General features: G+C 43.3%; 1 protein-coding gene across 4 annotated transcripts in view; it reads right to left on the reverse strand.

Moving 5' to 3' along the window:
* The window catches only part of kmt2cb (lysine (K)-specific methyltransferase 2Cb), an 87,757-nt gene that overhangs the window by 12,329 nt on the left and 56,853 nt on the right, over positions 1-18,575 (reverse strand). For 3 of the 4 annotated variants that reach the window (XM_080034677.1, XM_080034676.1, XM_080034674.1), the window contains exons 27-44: positions 18,111-18,306; positions 16,419-16,511; positions 15,151-15,291; positions 15,020-15,052; positions 14,599-14,748; positions 14,361-14,502; positions 14,037-14,272; positions 13,802-13,875; positions 12,902-13,099; positions 10,717-12,672; positions 5,979-6,292; positions 4,313-5,850; positions 4,107-4,221; positions 3,635-3,701; positions 3,479-3,539; positions 3,122-3,354; positions 887-2,494; positions 467-652 (exon numbers count right to left, since the gene is read on the reverse strand). In XM_080034677.1, coding sequence (XP_079890803.1) covers positions 467-652; positions 887-2,494; positions 3,122-3,354; positions 3,479-3,539; positions 3,635-3,701; positions 4,107-4,221; positions 4,313-5,850; positions 5,979-6,292; positions 10,717-12,672; positions 12,902-13,099; positions 13,802-13,875; positions 14,037-14,272; positions 14,361-14,502; positions 14,599-14,748; positions 15,020-15,052; positions 15,151-15,291; positions 16,419-16,511; positions 18,111-18,306 — 7,341 coding nt within the window. The remainder of the gene's footprint in view (positions 1-466; positions 653-886; positions 2,495-3,121; positions 3,355-3,478; positions 3,540-3,634; positions 3,702-4,106; positions 4,222-4,312; positions 5,851-5,978; positions 6,293-10,716; positions 12,673-12,901; positions 13,100-13,801; positions 13,876-14,036; positions 14,273-14,360; positions 14,503-14,598; positions 14,749-15,019; positions 15,053-15,150; positions 15,292-16,418; positions 16,512-18,110; positions 18,307-18,575) is intronic. The other variant, XM_080034675.1, reaches the window with a different exon arrangement.

Raw genomic sequence — 18,575 nt, forward strand, 5'->3', positions numbered from 1 at the left:
ATCAAACTGTTCACTGTCCAATACTAAGGCTATTCTAGCACTAAGTCAGTCTGAACAAGGATTTCCCTTTTAGCTAATTTTATTTTATACTAGCATACTACGTGGTGAACTACATATCTAATGAGTAAGTCAGATTCATAAAGTTAAAAGCACTTAAACTAAGTCAATAACGGACCTGCAATATAATCATGAATCTCCTTCAACTCATCTGAATAATAACAGATTCTAATACCAGTGTGTGGAACTGTCTAATTACAGTAATTTGTTTACGATATGTGAAGCAAGTGTCTGTGCACTTGGTGGAGACAATTGTCTATTCTGGCAGAAATTAATGCTGTAAAATTCCAGATTAAATATTTGAATTTCAAGCCATAGTCTTTCTACCATCTTTTGTTCCACTTCCCACAAACGTGCAGCTCCAACCAATGTTATTAAAAGGTGATGCGGATGGTAAAATCAATCTTACTTGTTTGATTTGGGTCATTACAGTGTCAGAGTGCATCAGTTGCCTCTCATCGCCATCCTTCTTTCTCTTCTTGTAGCGAGAGGCAGGTTTCTCCCCTCCTTTTGGAGCCCTCTTATTCCTCCCTTTCTTTTTCTCTTGTTCGGGGAGCAGAGGTCCAAGAAAGTCTGCGGTACCATCGGAGTATGCCTGCAGACGAGAAAAAGATGTTGCAAAAAAAGGCATGAACAACAACTAACTTAAAATTGCTTGAGCAGCATTATGGTGTTGAAGTTGGATGTTTTTTTCAAAAACACAATTATGACTCATTCAAAGACTGACGGCTATGACTCATAGCAATCTAACTGTGACGCACCTCCCATATGAACAATTTAGCCAGTCTATGACTCACTACATTACTGTGTGACAAACACAAGGACTGACCCCATTGCTGTCCATGGAGCTTTGCCTCAGCAGGGACTTGCAGTCTGCAGGCTCCTCCTCTGACCTCTGTTGGGACAATCCATGTGGAGGTGTACTCTTGTTCTTTAGAAGGTGTTTCAGTAGTTCATTGCCCGCCTCCCCCTTGTTTGGACTTTGCCCAACACCCTCTTCCTTCACAGAGCTCATTTCTGAGCCGATAGGCCCTTCTCGTGGCATATGACACTCGCTGGCATCTGTCTGCTCCAGTTTTATGTTGTTAAGGATCCTGTCATGTTCCTGAGCCTGGGCTCTTGCCGCCTCTAATGAGAGACCAGGTTGTCCGGAGTGGCCTCCAGAAAGCTGCCTCTCTAGCTCTGAGTGACTGGGGGTGGAAGATCCCAGTAAGGGGGACCTTGACAAGTCCTGGTCACCAAAGAGATGGGGGTTTCTGGTTGGGGTTGAGGAGGTGTCTGAGACACAGGGTGTGAGAGGGGCTGTTAGGTCCGAGTGTGGAGTTGAAGGTGTCTTCACTGAATCGGCATCATCATCTTTCTTCTTCTTGCGGTTCCTCTTCTTTTTCCCTTTCTCGTCTGGGATGATGTTTGAGTAGAGTTGGATTAGAGACTGACCTGAGCCAGGAAAGTTTGATGGTAGAGGTGTAGCTCCATCTCCTCCGAATGGGGGACCCTCACCTGGCATCTGAAGCATCATCCCTGGCCCACTGAACTGACGAGGTCTGGGTGGACCCTGGGAAAAGTTGGGTACTTGTAGGGCAAGATTATCAGGCCCAAAACCAGGTCCCATCTCACGGGGCATCATTCCATTACCCATTATGGCCCTCCTCTCACCATGCATATAAGTCCCAGGTGGTGAGCCCATACCAGGCTGCATGCCCTGCTGCTGGGGGAACATTTGTCCAAGTTGTTGTTGTTGCTGCAGAGGAGCTCTCTGAGGCTGCATGAAGTCCTGTGGCAGCTCAGCGTTAAAAAATGGCATCTGTGTGAGTTGGACCATGTTCCCGTCCGGTCCCATCATCCCTTGCTGCTCCATTTCCATACGGTGTTTCAGGGCTCTCTGCCGTTCCACTTCCTGCATCAGCTGCACCCGCTGTCTCTCCTGCTGCTCCCGAAGCCTCTCCCTTCTTTCCCGCTCCTGGAAGCCTTCGCTGAATGGGTTGTTGTCGTCAAACTTCAAACCAGCACCTGACTGCATGGGTTTACCACCTCCTGGAGGAGCTGGGGTTGCCTGAGGATCCACAGGCATTTGGGAGTGTGGAGGTACATTAGCCATTGGCATCTGATGAGGTTGCCCAGGATTTCCCACAGGTGCCTGTACCTGCGCTGGCATTATAGCTGGCAATCCGGGTCCGCTCATAGGCATGGGGGCATTAGGATGCCAGCCAGGTGGCGGGTTGGGCATACACTGAGATGCATTTGGGGGGCCAGGATGACGTGGAATCTGCATCATTGTGTTCATAGGAGGTTGCACCATTGGTGGTCCACTGGGGACCATGGCAGCAGGGCCAGGCATCGGGTGCATCCCAGGCATTATGGGTGTTATATTGTTCTGCTGCTGTTTCACTCTGTATTCCTCAATAAGTTCAGCATGCTCCTTCTGCTGCTTGCGGATCTGAAACAACATACACAAAAAATGTGATGCCATGCACATTACAAAGAAATGTTATATTTGCAAAGTTTTTATCACAATTACAAGAAAAATATAATGATTTGAATTTGAAACTGCGACTGAATAACTTTCAACGCTAGGGTTTGAAAGCACAATCAGTCAAGAGCATTCTTTTCAGCACTGCTTTATTAGGGAGTCGAAGCAGGTTGACAGGTGAAGCACAAGACACAAGCCTTTGTGTTTTGAATTATTTAGGTTTGTTTGGAATATTTTTTTAAAGTCTGCTTGGAAAGAAATAGTGAAGTGTATACCTTTAAATGCATATTGTCTGTTAAATTAGACTAATCAATACAATGTGTCTTTGCAAATAAACATGTTACAAAAGAACGTCTCTTCAACAAGACAACAACCATTTAAGTTATTTACATTGGTTATTCAGTTAGACCTAATTTCAGCCCAACACAGTCCATAACACGGTCCTTAATAGCAAGCTTTCACGAGGGCATCTACTTTTGGTGGGGCCAAGTCCTACTTTAAACATTAAAGTCAGGGCAATGCTTTAGCTAGCCATTGTGCATTGAAGGACCGAGAGAACATTCAGTGGTGGAGCTTGACAGGCCAAATATTTACCTGCTCCAGTTGTTTCTGCACTAAACCCTGCTGCTCTGTGACATTTTTGAGCTGCTCAGCGTCCTCCTCTGGGAACTCTCTCCCTGCCTTCTTAGCTGTTCTCTGTTTGGCAGACAAGGCTTTCTTAGACTTCCTGTGAGCTCCAATCTTCTCTTCCAGAAACTTCTGCTGCATTTGAAGTAGTTGCTGAGTCTCCTGGAGCCACTCCTCATACTGAACCCTCTGAGCATTGTCTGAAAAAAGAAAAAGGCTCTCCTGTTAGCAATCTTGACAGCATGAAAAAAAAAACATCTTAAAATTTCCAGGCCTGACAGACCTAAAAAGTTGAAAATGCATGTACATTTTCTGAGCACTTACTGGCAAATCCTGGCCCAAAGTTTGGGGGATTTGGTCTTGCTACTTGTGTCAATTTGCCATCCTGAAAGCAAGTTTACAAGAGTGTTATACATCTCCACAACAATTTTTCATTATATGATTTCAATTAAAATTTGAAAACATTAATGATTCAATTACCTGGCCAACTACTTGTGGAGGAAGGGGTGCGCTTTCAGGACAAGGCGGTACAGGACCAGGAGGAAATCTATAACACAGCAATACCACATTTAGTCATTAAACACACACACACACACACGCACACGCTAGTTATTCAACTAATATTTGAAATTGTTACAATTCACTATGCACATTCTGACTGTTGTGTAGTTGTGAGATAGGTGAGATGCACGTGTGTGAATGTAAAGGGTGCGATATATTTTGAGCACCGCTTCAGAAAGTGCACTGAATTTCTTTGAATGTATATCATGCATGACTATAAGGGAATCTTTTATCATTAAAACAATATCCTAGTGGCTGGTTTATATGGTTGAACTTAGCATTGGTTTAAAAATCTAAAAACCTATCACATTCAGTCTCACTATCAGGATTACACACATGTATCGCTCAAGAAAGAAAATGTGTGCATGCAGTTCCAAAGTCAACTTTTTACCTGCTCATGACCATTGGGGTCATTCCCATGTTGTTCTGAACCATGACTTTATTGATGCCTTTCAGGGCAACCATTTTAGCTTTCATGATGGGGTCAGTGATGGCATCAAAATCTGCTAATGACAAAATGCACTCTCAGAAAAGGTTGCAGAAAAACTAAACATTAACTTAATCTGACAACTAGATGTGGTAGCCTAAATAATTTACCAATGTTGGGGAAGAAGGAGTCACTGGAGCGCTGTCGTATCATGGCTTGCATCTGCCTCTGCTGCTGTTGCTCCTGCCTCTCCTGGTCTAGGAGGTCCTGCAATAGTAGCGGCTGCTCCTCTAGCAGAAGAGGACGATGTTGGCCGTGCTGACTCAATGCCTGGTTTAGAGCTGTCTGCTGGGCCTGGGTCAGACCACTCTGGTCCACTCCCTGGTGGTCTTCCCTAAACTCAGCCATAGAAGCTTCTCCTGCAGTGGTGGCGTCAGACATTACTTGATTCATTGTAAGTGTGGAGGTATGTGCAGGGTTTCCTCCTTGATTGACAGATTCAATGATTGTATTTAATGACTGTTCCTCAGGCTGCTGCTTAATGAGTAAGCTAGACAGAACTGGGGTGGAGTCAGAGAGCACGCCCTGCTGATTTGAGGTTAAAGTGTTTCCAGAGGCTTGCTGGTCTACAACCTCAGGTTTCTGGCAGTCCTTAAACTCTGTTTTAATTTCCTTTCCCGGTGCCAAAGAAGCAGAGTCCTGACTCCCAGGAGCTTCCAGCTTGACTTCAGCTGAAGACTGCTCACCTGGGGCTTCTGACTTTGCCAGTGCAGATGCTGAAGTGGATGAAGCCTCAGCTCCCGTGTTCGTGGTCCTGTTGATGTCTGCGATTTCAGCATGATCGTCCATAGGATCGCTAAGATCCAGTTCCTCATTAAACATGTCTTTCTTGATGTCATCTAGGTCAGGGTCAGTATAGGCAATTATGTCAAATTTCCCAGATGTTAGAAAGTCATCAAGGTGTAGGTCATTGGTCTCTAGATCTAGGTCTTTGCCGTCCTCAGGGTCCAAATTTAGGTTCTCCAAGTCAGCATCCACCAAGTCTTTCACTTCCACGTCCTCCAGATCTTTGACTGCCGATTCATCTGCATCCAGTTTCTCTTCCACAACTTCACTGCTGGCCAATGACATGGTTTCAGTCTGCCCACCAGGGGGTGCAGTCAGAATCATAGATGCTGCCATGTTCTGGGTCTCACTGGAAGCAGGCTGGCTCATGGATCTCATCAAAGGAGATTGTTTGAGTGCATTGTTTCCTGACAATTGTGTTTGCTGATGAAGATTGTCCATGCTGGCAGATAGCTGTATATGGCCAGTTTGGCTGGCCATGGGATCTACCATCCTGAGCCCCTGATTAAAAGGGAACCTGGAATCCGGTGCTCCTTGAAAGCCTGGTGGCCGCTGACCGTGCAAATTGGGATCCATGTTTCCTTGCATGGCACCTGGGGGAAATTGCATTCGTGGCCTGTTTTCTGCGACTCTGTGTCGAAGCTCAATGAAAGGCTGGCCCATTATGTTGTGCTGCTGAACTGGCATACCACGCGTTGGGAAGTGCTGGGGCAACCCCATATGGTTACCTCCCATGCTTTTTGCCATTTCGACAGACATTGACTGTCTCATTTGAGGAGGGACATCCTGCATATGGTGTTGCCCCCGGGGAAAGAACTCTTGGGCCCCGTGAGGTCCTAGAACCCCAGGTGGAAATGCAAACCTATAGTAGGATACAAGCATATAGTCTATAAATAGAGGAAGGACATTCATATAATTTTGCAGTGCTGTGTTACCAATTACAGAATGTCGTAAACACAAAGTTGTTATAAAAGAATTCCAAACACAAACCTTTGTCCCAGATGTCTCAAATTAGGATCTCCAGGATGTTGGCCCCGGGGGATTTGTCCATCATTAGGGAAAGGAACACGCTGATCGCCTGGAAAAGGTCCAGGAAACCTCATTGGCCCTCTCATGGGTCCTTGTCCAGGATAAGGTGGAGGAGGCCGGTTAAACATGTCCCCCTGTTGCCCTGGAGCCTCATGAGGCCAGGGTCGTGGCGTTCCTGGGGCTATGTTGCCCGCAGGCTCCTGAGGGCCCCTCTCCTGTCGAATAGCACTCCTCTGTTGCTGCTGCTTAAGGATTAGTTCTCGAATTCGTTGTCGCTACAAAACACAACAAGCATAAGAAATGTTAGTCTTTTCACACAAATAAGTTTTTTCATTTCCTATTGTTCTGACAAAAATACAGTTATTATATAATACAATAATCATATGATTTAATTTTAAAAAAAGTTACAGGTAGAGTATAATTATGCGTTTAGGATCCTCCTTAAGCTTCCAAGATGGACTAGTGCTAGCTCTTTGTTTGTGACTAGTAATGTCCCAACCTTTCATGCTGTGTTGAGGAATTTAATGTACAAATGCATGTGTCGACTTCTAGAGTCAAAAAACAAACTAATAATTGCACTCACTGACACTAAACAGAGTGATACAAGGTACTCCAATGGGTTGTGGAAACATTGGAATCGATGCTTGTATGTAGTTTAATTTGTGTTGTCATGTATTTGTATTGTCTTTTCATATGGAACTTTGAGTCCGGAATAAAGTATTCATTCATAATCGGTTTTCCTAACAGGCATATAATTGGCCTATATATTTACACATACCTTTACTGTCAAAAAGTTAAAAGTTCTTTGCCTTCAAAGTATTAAAGTATAACTGAATTCGCATTTAGACATCTCTTTTTTGAAAATAAGGTTTTTTGGTGTGTGAGTGAATAGATGAACAGCAAAAAGTTTCTGAAAACTTTGGATAATAATGTGCCCCCTCCTAAAAGAATGGAGTAAAACAGGGCATGTTTGTTTGTTTTATATACCGTTAAGTTTTATTGTGTTTTCTTTTGTGTATCATCCTGTCCAGGTTCACAAAATGTGGTCATCTTACTGCTTGCTGTTGTTGCCGCGTTGGACAAGAAATATCTTTAAAACTCCTACAACAAACTTTTAAATGTTTATTAAAAAAAATTCCCTGGAACTTGCAAAACAATCTACAGCAGGCAGACTGGACCAGCCTGTGTTTCCTGAACGGTACCAAGTCGGAGTGAAATCTGCTTCACCATAGTCACATTGCTATTATTAATTTTACAAAGTCAAATATAAATACATTACCTTTTCGCCACGCATCTACCGACTCTATTCATGTATGTATGCACTCGCTTCATTAACAAATGCATCTGCTTTAGGTACACGCTTAGAAGCGTGTGTCACAAAAAAACAACTTCTGCTTTTATCCAAAGGTGCCGCTAGAATCAACAGAAACTGTTCAAGTTCCTCGTAGCTACTTTAAAGATCTCAAGAACTGTCTCTGTGATTCAAATATGTAATTAAAAAGGTGGTCAGCGATTCTGGAGAATTTTTGTTGTCAAAATCACTTTGTCATCAAAATCAGCAAATATTGGGGCGCTCCGGTGGCGTAGTGGATAGAGCGCGTACCATATAGACCCCTTACCGTGTTTATCAACACGGCGGATGCGCGCGCTGCATATTTGCAGAAAGAAAAATTGTTTGGCTGGTTGCCATGGTTACCCGTTTGGTTATATTGCAGTTGCGGTGTTTCTTTATAGGTCCATGGTGTTAAATAGCGATGTTGTCAGCTTACTAAAAACAGTTTATCAGCAAGTGATAACATTGGTTATGCGGAAACATTAACACTATTGAACGAGATACGTCTTAATGACCCATACGCGTTGCCGGCAGTTGAGTAGATAAATGATGAGAAGAAATGGCCCCGACGACTTCAGTGGCCGGACTGCTGTTGGAGAGTGACAGTAAAGACCGGCAGACAGATAGACAGAGAGAGGCAGAGATGCCTTTATTTCATAATTTAGCTTTTTGATTTAAAAGTGATCATAACTAGCCGTGATCATCTGTTTTTAGACTGACTCCTGCTTTCGGGACCGTTGGGCCCACGAGCCGACCAGCTTATCAGACCAGCTGTTTGAGACGGAGATGAAAAGGAAAGTGAAACTTACGGTGGAGCAGTTAAATAGTTACATGAATAAATATTATAACCAAACACAATAATGTGTTGTGTTATCTGCTTTAGTAGCCTACAGTAGGCTAGCACATGTCGACCCCACTCGGTTTTCGTTTATTGATTTTTCCTAAATGGTATGATTTAGCCTACTTACCGGCTACACGTGTACACGTGCAAACCCCTACTGCCTAGTCAAACCATAGAGTCAAACACAAGGGAAGAGGACGGAGATGTATAACGTGGGTCATTGTAAATAAGCCTCCATTGCTTTCCATTGCTATAGCCTCATCTCCGGTCACTGTCCTTATTGTAAACATTTCACAACTCATTTAGCCTATGTAATTATACAGCGGTGCATTTGGGCATTTACTAGCTTTATCACCATTTAAACTAAAAATAAACGGTTTGTGCATCCAACAGCACAACAAGACATGATTGTGGCTCGTGTCGCTCTTGTCTCTTTCTGCAACGGACACGCGCAGTAGAGCGGGGAGTGACGCTGTGTGACGTAGACTGGTAAGGTGTCTATTGGCTCCGGCCTTCATTGCAGTGGTCACGGGTCTCTCTCTTTCTCCCCATTTCAACTCTGTACTGTCAAATAAAGCTTCAAAATGCCTAAAACATATCTTAAAAAAATGAATAAAATTAAAATCAGCTAATACAATGCAAAAGTATTCATACCCCTTGGACTTTTCCACATTTTGTCACATTAAAACCACACACGTACATTTATTTTATTGGGATTTCATGTGATAGACCAACACACAGTGGTGTATCATTGTGAAGTGGAATGAAAATTAAATATGGTTTTAATTTCTTTTTTGAAATAAAAAACTGAAAAGCGTGCCGTGCTTAAGTATTCAGCCCCCCTGAGTCAATACGTTGTAGAACCACCTATCGCTGCAATAACAGCTGCAAGTCTATTGGGGTATGTCTCCGCCAGCTTTGCCCATCTAGAGACTGATATTTTTGCCCATTCTTCTTTGCAAAATAGCTCAAGCTTCAGATTCAGCATGAGATTGGATGGAGAGCATCTGTCAACAGCAATTTTCAAGTCTTTCCAGATATTCTCAATTGTATTGAGGTCTGGACTTTGACTGGGCCGTTCTAACACATGACTATGCTTTGATTTAAACCATTCCATAGTAGGTCTGGCTGTATGTTTAGGGTATTTAACCTTCTGGAAGGTGAACCTCCACCCCAGTCTCAAGTCTTTTGCAGACTCTAACAGGTTTTTCTGCCCTGTATTTGGCTCCATCTTTCTTCCCATCAACTCTGACCAGCTTCCCTATCCCTGCTGAAGAACAGGACCCCAACAGCATGATGCTGCCACCACCATGTTTCACGGTGGGGATGGTGTGTTCAGGGTGATGTGCAGTGTTAGTTTTCTGCCACACATTGCACTTTGCGTTAAGGCCAAACACTTCAATTTTGGTCTCATCTGACCAGGGCACCTTCCTCCAACACTTGCCACAAGGCATGCGGGGGACACAGCATATTCAGATGAGACCAAACTTGAAGTTTTTGGCCTGAATGCAAAATGCAATGTGTGGCGGAAACTAACACTGCACATCACCCTATACACACCATCCTCACCGTGAAATATGGTGGTGGCAGCATCATGCTATGGGGATGCTTTTCTTCAGCAGGGAAGAGGGAAGCTGTTTAGAGTTGATGGGAAGATGGATGGAGCCAAATACAGGACAGAAAACCTGTTAGACTCTGCAAAAGACTTGAGACTGGGGTGGAGGATCACCTTCCAGAGGGAAAACTAACCTAAAAACACAGCCAGATCTACTATGGAATGGTTTAAATCAAAGCATAGTCATTTGTTAGAACGGCCCAGTCAAAGTCCAGTCCTCAATACAATTGAGAATATCTGGAAAGACTTGAAAATTGCTGTTGACAGATGCTCTCCATCCAATCTGATGCTAAATCTGAAGCTCAAGCTATTTTTTAAAGAAGAATGGGCACAAATGTCAGTCTGTAGATGGGCAAAGCTGGTGGAAACATACCCCAAATAGATTTGCAGCTGTAATTGCAGCGATAAGTGGTTCTACAAAGCATTGACTCAGGGGGCTGAATACTTTTGCACGCCACACTTTTCAGTTTTTTATTTATAAAAAAAATGTAAAACCATGTTTCATTTTCATTCCACTTCACAATTATGTGCCACTTTGTGTTGGTCTATCACATAAAATCCCAATAAAATAAATGTATGTGTGTGGTGGTTATAACGTGACTAAATGTCGAAAATTTCAAGGGGTATGAATACTTTTGCAAGGCACTGTATCTCCCCGCGGCCCGCTAACTGTCCGTACAGTGTGTGCTCTGAAAAAAAAATCATGTCTCTGTAAATGTTGCTAGCTACGTTGGGCATGTTTACATGTCTTATGTTTACATACCCATTTTGAGAAAAAGTGAATTTGACAACAAGAGTTCTCCAGAATAGCTGACTCCTCCTTTAACTAATAGCAAAAATGGCCAAACTTCAATAGTAATATTTTAATGATAAGATTTAAAATATAACATAAACAATGGCATCAATGTACCTGTCTGAGTCTTTCATCGCTCTCAGCAAGAGCAACACCGTGAGCATCAGAGGAGATACCAGGCATGTGTTGGTTGTTCGACAATTGGCCTGGGTCTTGAGGGACAGTTCCATTGTTACCCATACTCGACTGATCTTTAATTTCCATTTTTTCTGTTGACTGTTGACGAGGGGTCATGGGGCCTTGTTCAAATGGGTCATGGACAGGTGTCTGACTGGGTCTTCTGGAGGGGGACTGAATAAATCCATCATCTGAGATACTAGGATGTTTAGGTGTTTGTGAGCCTGGATGAGGGAAGGGCTCTTGAAGCCTGCCTTGAGGTGAGGAGAAAGGATCCTGGTTTCCCATTGGTCCTTGCCTTGGCCCTTGTCTGCTGAGCCCATCAGTGCTAGGCCGTGGAGTTCCTGGAGGCTGAGCGTAGGGGTCATTTAGCATATGTCTGGGAAACATGTCGCTATTCCCAGGCCTCGATGTCCCTGGTGTGCTACTAAATGGCTCAATTAGTCCCCTATGGCTACCCGGTGATTTGGGAAACCTCTCTGCCATTGAAGGCCGTGGAGTACCTGGTGGCTGTGCGTAAGGGTCCACAGAGTGGGATGGTGACATCCTCTGTCCATGGTGCGACTGATGAGTGAACTGGTTCATCCCACTGGGGTGAGGAGTAGAAGGAGCCTGTGAGTAAGGGTCTGATGATAGAATATGGGTGTTTGAAGGCTGCCCATAATTGTCGTGTGGACGTGGAGTGCCTGGAGGTCGGGCATAGGGTTCAAAAAATGGGCGAGGTTGGGCACCAGGTTCATTGATGGATCGCTGGTTTCCTGGAGACTGAGAGAAAGGGTCAGCCGCTGGCTTGTTGGCACCAGAGGGTTGGGCGAAGGGGTCATAAGTGAAGTGGTCAGGCCTCGGAGTAGAAGGTGCATGAGCATAAGGATTTCTAGACATTTGATTCATTGGTCCTGGCTGAGCAAATGAGTGCCCCTGAGGGTGATGCTGAACCATTCTAGGGGGACTGGTGAAGTTGTCATTCCCAGATGGTCTCGGGGTATGCTGAGGCTGAGCATAGGGATCATTCTGGTGGTTCTGGGAGAACCTGTCAGTAGGGTGTGGACCTGGTCGGTTGAAGAGATCCTGAGGAGGGGGCATAGGTGTTTTGAAGAGAGAGACCGAGCCAGATTCATTACTTCCAGGGATTGGTGCAAGTAAGGGTCTTGAGTAAGGGTCAGACAAGATCATCCTGTTCTGAGCCATACGCTGATAGGCCTCATTTCTTATCATGGGCCTTGAGTATGGATCTCTGCCAGGAGAACCCATTGGTGGCCTTCCCTGAGCAGCCTGACTGGCCCTTGGTGGACCCATTGGCTTCAGGAAAGGGTCCATTTCACCAGTTGGTCTTGGGGTGTCAGGAGGTTTGGCGTAAGGGTCACTGCTCATGGATGTTGGAGAGCCAAAAGAGTCGTGAGCAGGAGAGGGCCTCCCTCTGTCCTGCTGCTCCATCATGGAGGTGGGGGATTTACCAGATTCCACAGGCATTCTACGACATGCATTTGGCCCAAGACTTGGCGGCCTTGGGGTCCCGACCATCTTGGCATATGGGTCCCATGGAGAAGAGGGTCTGGAGCCAGAGGAACCTGGTGAGAACACCTGTGGGGACTGAGGTTGGGAGGAAGCGCCTGATGGAGGGGGAGGAGGGGGCCGTAAGAACACGTCCTCTGGAGGACATGAAGTGGGCGTCCCCGGTAGTTGTGGTCTTGCAAATCCATCTTTAGAATTAAGTGGCTGCATGGGGGACATACTGCCATTGCTGGGCTGTGAGGCTGGGCTCTGGCTACCACTGTTGTTGCCATCTCCCTCAGACTGCTGCTGCTGCTGTTGTTGTTGGAGTTGTTCATTCTTCACTTGTTCCAATTTCTGAGTGGCTTCAATTTTGGCTTGTTGTTTAGTCTTCTGCCTCATTTGCTGTTGAAAGGGCACAGTGAAAAGTGGGATTAGACAACCTAAAGGGACGCAGCAAATATCAGTCTCATGCCAAAAATGAACTGGACCTACTAACCACCAATGTCATCAGGGTTAATGTGGAGGATAGTGCAGTTGTTTAGGGAGCTTTACTAAACCACCACTTCCTAGCTGTCTTAATATTAAGTGGGCCTGCCGCTGCATTCGCTGACTTCATTGCATACACTCTTACCTGTCTAAACTTCCACTCTTGTTCATGCTCTGACTCTTTTGGTTTCAAAGGGTCTTTAAACAGCAGTTCTGTGTCTAGTGGTATGTTGGGATCAAACACCTCAGGGGGCTGTTGCTGTGGATTGTGCCTCTTCACCGTCTCATTCGACATCTGGACTTTGTTGATGCGCAGGGCTGCTCGGTTATCTCTTGCCTTTTGCTAAACAGCAAATCAATCACAATTGCAAAACAAATACGTCAAACATAAGTACTACAAAACGTTCTACATAACATAAGTAAAAATACAAAATTACAGATCTTTTTTTTACCCATGCAACCCCTGCATACTGTGTGATACTGGAGAAATGTTGCTCATACTAATACAAAAACTGGTGTACGAAACATTAAATCTCTTTCATAGCAATTATTCCATGTTAAACAACATTTGTATTGGAGATTGATTGGTTAAGGCCTTATATCACAAAGACCTTCTTCAAAACGTATATGCAGCGCAAGATGGAGCTCATTATTTTACTGTACATCAGGTATATGTTGCCTGATAAATACCAGTTGCAAAATAGCCTTAAATCAATAATGCAGGGTACATTTTTTAAATCAAAACTAGGTCTTTAAGTTTGGCTCATGCCAGATAAAATTACTTCTAGTGAACTTAATTACTGATAGCATAGTGAGTTCTAACTCTGAGCAGGGCTTCCTATGTTAATTAGTTCATCTCTGAATGGCCAGATTTCAAATTGCATTGGCAGGAGGAAAGAGGCCAGATGTGATAAAGGAGTCTGCTTACTGCATACTAATATGGCAGTGCAACTAGTAGTGATAGTTTGATGTTTAGCATGGTTCAAAGTGTTTTGGCTTTCAGATAGAACAAAATTGGCAAATTCAAGAGTATGAGTGACCTTACCACATATGGGGCCCTGTCTTGGGAACTTGCTTTCCTCCAAAGTTTTGCAATTTGCTTTACTCTTGTAGACCAATCTGTTGAAAGAACAAGAGGTGTTGTGATTCCAACACAATGCCTACAAGGTGCAGTGGGTACATCAAAACATAACCCAGGATAAGCAGAAATAACAAGAATGATGCTAATAAAAACATGGAGCGGAAAAATATATCTTGAGGCTTTATAGATATGTACTAACCTGGGTATTCTTCTTTAAGGTTGGGGAAATTGACATTGGTATATAGGACGGGCGCCACAGTAGCTAGCTCGCCAAGTGTCTCCTCCTTCTCCCACTTGAGTGTACTCCTCTGGGCATTCGACATGGCTTCAGTCTCCCCTTCAGGCAGAGATCCAGGGGTTGTAGGGCCGGAGCCATGGGCAGGGGAGAGCCATGGACCAACTGCCTCTCTAGGCATCTGATTAAATGTTATATCCCTGTAACAACAATAGAAAACATTATCTTTAGTCACAGCAATCTGGGCTGTGTTTGTATTCAGTTTAAAGAGGTGCTGCAGTACTTTACCTTGGATTGTCAGTGAAAGGCATACGGTTGAGGGGGGAGAAATTTTCTGGGATGCAGGGCCCTGATCCTGGATTTGTAGGGAAGCGTTGGTTTGGTCCCATCATACCATTGATCATTGGCATCCTTGGAAACATGGGATTCCCTACGGACGATGATTAAAGTAGATGGATTAGATCATGCCTATATTTTCAAAAACAAATTCAAGTACCATTCAACAACAAGGTGCTTAATGATGTACCTGCATTGGGGTGAGGCATACTAGTGCCAGGTGTGGCAGGGAGGAGCCCTGGACCCTGGGAGTGAGGCATCTGTGGTGGTGGAGGTGGGTGAGTCGTGCTGGGGCTGAGGACTGCTGTGAAGAGATCCTCCACATCTTTGCCCTCCAGTTCTGTATCAGAATGTAATAGTAAGATGTTGTGTGTGCCTACAATGCCCATTATCTTAGGAGTAAAGGTGGGTAAAATAAACTTGATTGTAAGAATGTACAGATTTAGTGATGCAAAATACTATTCACACTGATAAATGGCCACTAAATGAAGACTAATTTTAAAATAATGAGAAAACTATTAGAATATATTAGAAAATAATTTAAAGAAGGAAGAGACTTCTCCACATACTGATATATTCATTGTTTTTAGTATGAAGATAAAAATACAAACCTGGAATTTTGTACAGTTTGCTGAGAATTGATTCTGAAACAACCAAAGAATTGGAAAAAATTACATTTTAAATGTAAAATTTTAGAGAAAACCAACTAAATGTGTCTGGATGCCTGGTCTCCCAAACTGACCATCAGTGACCATCTTGTCTAGCTCTGGGCTGAGAATGCCGTCCAGGTGTTCCTCGTGGAGGGTTCGAGGTGTCCTTCGGCCAGCCTGAGATCGGGGCGCCACTGGGGAACCATCCGTTAGGGGCCCAATGTCCAAACCAGCTGTGGAAACACACACAGACATACAAAAACAAATCATAACACGCACGCATGCACACAATCACACACACACACACACACACACACCAACCAACAACACCCGACCCAAGAAAGTGATCATAAATATAGACTGGAAGTAAGAATATGTTTATTGCCATAACAGCCTGAGGAATGCAATCAAAACTCAACAGTATATGATTACAGCTCCATGGGGTTCCTGTGTTGTTCAAAAGTAATGTTTTGGGAACTGTTCAGAGATAGAAAGGTCATACTAATTCTCAGTGAAACGTACACAAACAATATTGTTTTAGAAAAATATTGTTTTTGGTCTTCTATATTGAAAACCTATTAATTTGAATAGAAAAAGAAACATTCAGCCTTCATCGGCTTTTAACTGTTGATCCAATCGATACAAAAGCCCAAATGAATATTCTGGCATATTACATTGTTAGCTGATTAAATGAAATGCTGAAATTTCTCACTAACAATGCAAACAAGTCTTTTCGTTCTCCTGTCTATACTTTCCCTTTATTCCATACTGCATTGTTTTCAACATTCATCTCTAAATATAGGAGGCTCACAAACAAAAACTGCCGCACCATTTGCATTGGAGTGAATACTGTGCAATGGGTTAGGTAAGCACTAAGCAGTTGACGAGTGTTAAAACAATCTGAAATGGTTGAGAAAAGCACAAGAAAAGTATGAAGCAGCTTATATACATGCACACTCAAACAAGAGACACACAGTGTAAGAGAGGAAGAATGCACTAAAGCAAGGGATTAGTAGGCCATAGCACCCTTACCAAAAGGAGGAGGTGAGCTGTCAACCTGGAAGGAGCAAAAATCAAGACCTACAAGAACCCAAAACCAGATAAAATGAGTGAAAAAATAGTGAGGACAGAACAAGCACAAAACGCTTCAGACAATGCAAATAAACAAAAGATAAAAAACCAAAGATGGACAAAAAGTATTTTAAAAGAATGTGACATAAATAAATAAAAATTGAGTGGTGAAAACAAATTAATCTTGCTGATTGGGGGGGAAACTGTGAGGAAAAAGATTTTGTAAAACCAAGGCTTAAAAAGGTGACTATTCTTGACACTGTAACTGCCTGTGAAATATATGACGCACCAGAGTCACTGCTTGGCTTTCCGAGCATTCCCAAGATGTCTGCATCAGTGTTCAGAACATCAGATAGATCAACTAATGCTTCCTCAGACGTCTCTGTAGATGGGAGGGGAAACAAAGGAAAAACAAAAAAGGAAAGCAAAACCAAACCGTCACAAATCATAATTGATGGTGATGTTGAAATGGACATGACTGATTCGGAACCGTTTGTTTGGATACCATATGCAAAATGTAAGTCTTTAGTTAACAAGAGAAGAATCTTAATGTAAATGATGGCTATACTGACTGGCCTCTTAAAGACTCGAAATGTATTACATCGAGAGTATAATCAATTAATCAAGGTTAGAGGTTAGGGAAATACTGCCAAAGATATTAACTAACACTTGTATATCAACATACTAAAACATGGTATAGATGGACAATTCTGTTTTTCTACCATAATCGTTAAAGATGATTTCAAAACAGTTCTTCTAGCCTTTGATTTAGATGATAACCGAGTTATGTGGTCACTTGATATTGTAGAATGAAATTACTGACTGCAGATACTTTTTTTTTTTGCATATTTTGACTCTTGCAAAATGTTCCTTACCCAAGCATGGCAGAGCTAGTTTTCTGCTACAGCATTTTCCCTTAAGAATTTTCCATTTTCTACAAACAGAATACGCTTTCCTTCAAATAATTGGGTAGAAAAATCACATTGTGGTCTGAAGACTGTAGTTGCCAAGGTTACAGTGTTTTATCTCTTTATACTGTCAAAATATAGATCCACTTCAATGGCAGTGGTTTTGCGTTATGTGTCACCAAAAGCAGGAGCTAGGTATGGAATGTTAGGGCTCCAAAGTGCACCTGTTTTGGGCTCACATGCGTCTAAATATCTGTGGAGTGCGCCTAGATATTGTCACTGGTCGCACTAGTGCACCTGAAATTGATCACGTCATATTAAATGTAATATTGAGTGAACCCAAAATATATGCTGGTGCACCTAGATGAAAAAGTTAGGCACACAGGTGCAACCAATGAAAAGGTTAGTCTGGATCCCTGAATGTCCAGTCCAAGTAGTGTGGCTGAAGCTGTGATTCTTGTTAAGGAGGTATTACCCTAAGTATAAACAGGTTGCGATCATGACTTCATAAATATTATAAAACCACTGTTAAGAGTGCGTTCAATTTTCAAACGTGTAATTTATTCTCTGGACAGCATGAACATTTTGAAAAAGACTATAATCCATTTTACATTTGGAATCAGTCATGACAAGCCACTGCCGTTTTTCAGCTTCAAACACGTGGCATTTCTGACTACACAACCGGTTATCCAGGTCAGAACAAGGGGTATGTTCCATTTCATGTCAAATGAAGACAAAGGTTGAGTGAATAAATGATATAGAGTGAGTGGGAAAGCAAGAAGGAGCGAGCTTGCTGAGAAACGTCTCTTTAAAAAAAAAAAACTTAAGTGTAGCAGTAATGAATGTTGATGAATGACCAGTAATACTCTAATTGTGCAATGACGAGGGAGAGTAATGCATGGAATAAAAGATTCTCCTGATAAGTCAGGCCTTTCCTATACCTGCACTGATTACTTTCCAAGGCTGGTCTAATTTGAGCCAATCCCAGTTATTGAGTCATATCAAATATTGAGTCCAATGCATCCCATTGAAGCAATGAACATCCCCTAATGAAAACTAATGTGTGTACATACGTGGTGCTGCTGCTGGCCTGTTGGGAAGGGATGTTGTCGAGGCGCTGAGCAGAGGGTCTGATGAAGGGTCCAGGAAGCTGGTGGTGGGGTGCTTCCTCTCCACCCGGCTTTGCCCTTCTTCCAGTAAGCCTGATTCCACCCCTTGCTGCCTGTTCTGCTTGCTTTTGTCTAGCAGGTCCTTTCCAAAGAACGCCTCCTGAACATGACAACACACAGCAGCAATGGTCAATTCTCTGTGTTGACGCCTTTCTAATTTTCTTTTTTACTTCGTTCACATTGTAGGCCCACAAGAACTGACCAAAGTGAAACGGGGAACATAAATGATGTCATATTGCTGCTGACATCACTTTTGTCAGCCCCCCCCCCCCCATACCCACAAGTCATCTACTATCCTCAATGACATGCATCTACAGCTCCCTACTGCACAGAGACATTAAAAGCCTGACGTGTTACTACCTCAATATT

This window comes from Ammodytes marinus (genome assembly GCF_949987685.1).
Source record: "Ammodytes marinus genome assembly, chromosome: 9".
In the NCBI taxonomy this organism is placed as follows: Eukaryota; Metazoa; Chordata; class Actinopteri; order Uranoscopiformes; family Ammodytidae; genus Ammodytes; species Ammodytes marinus.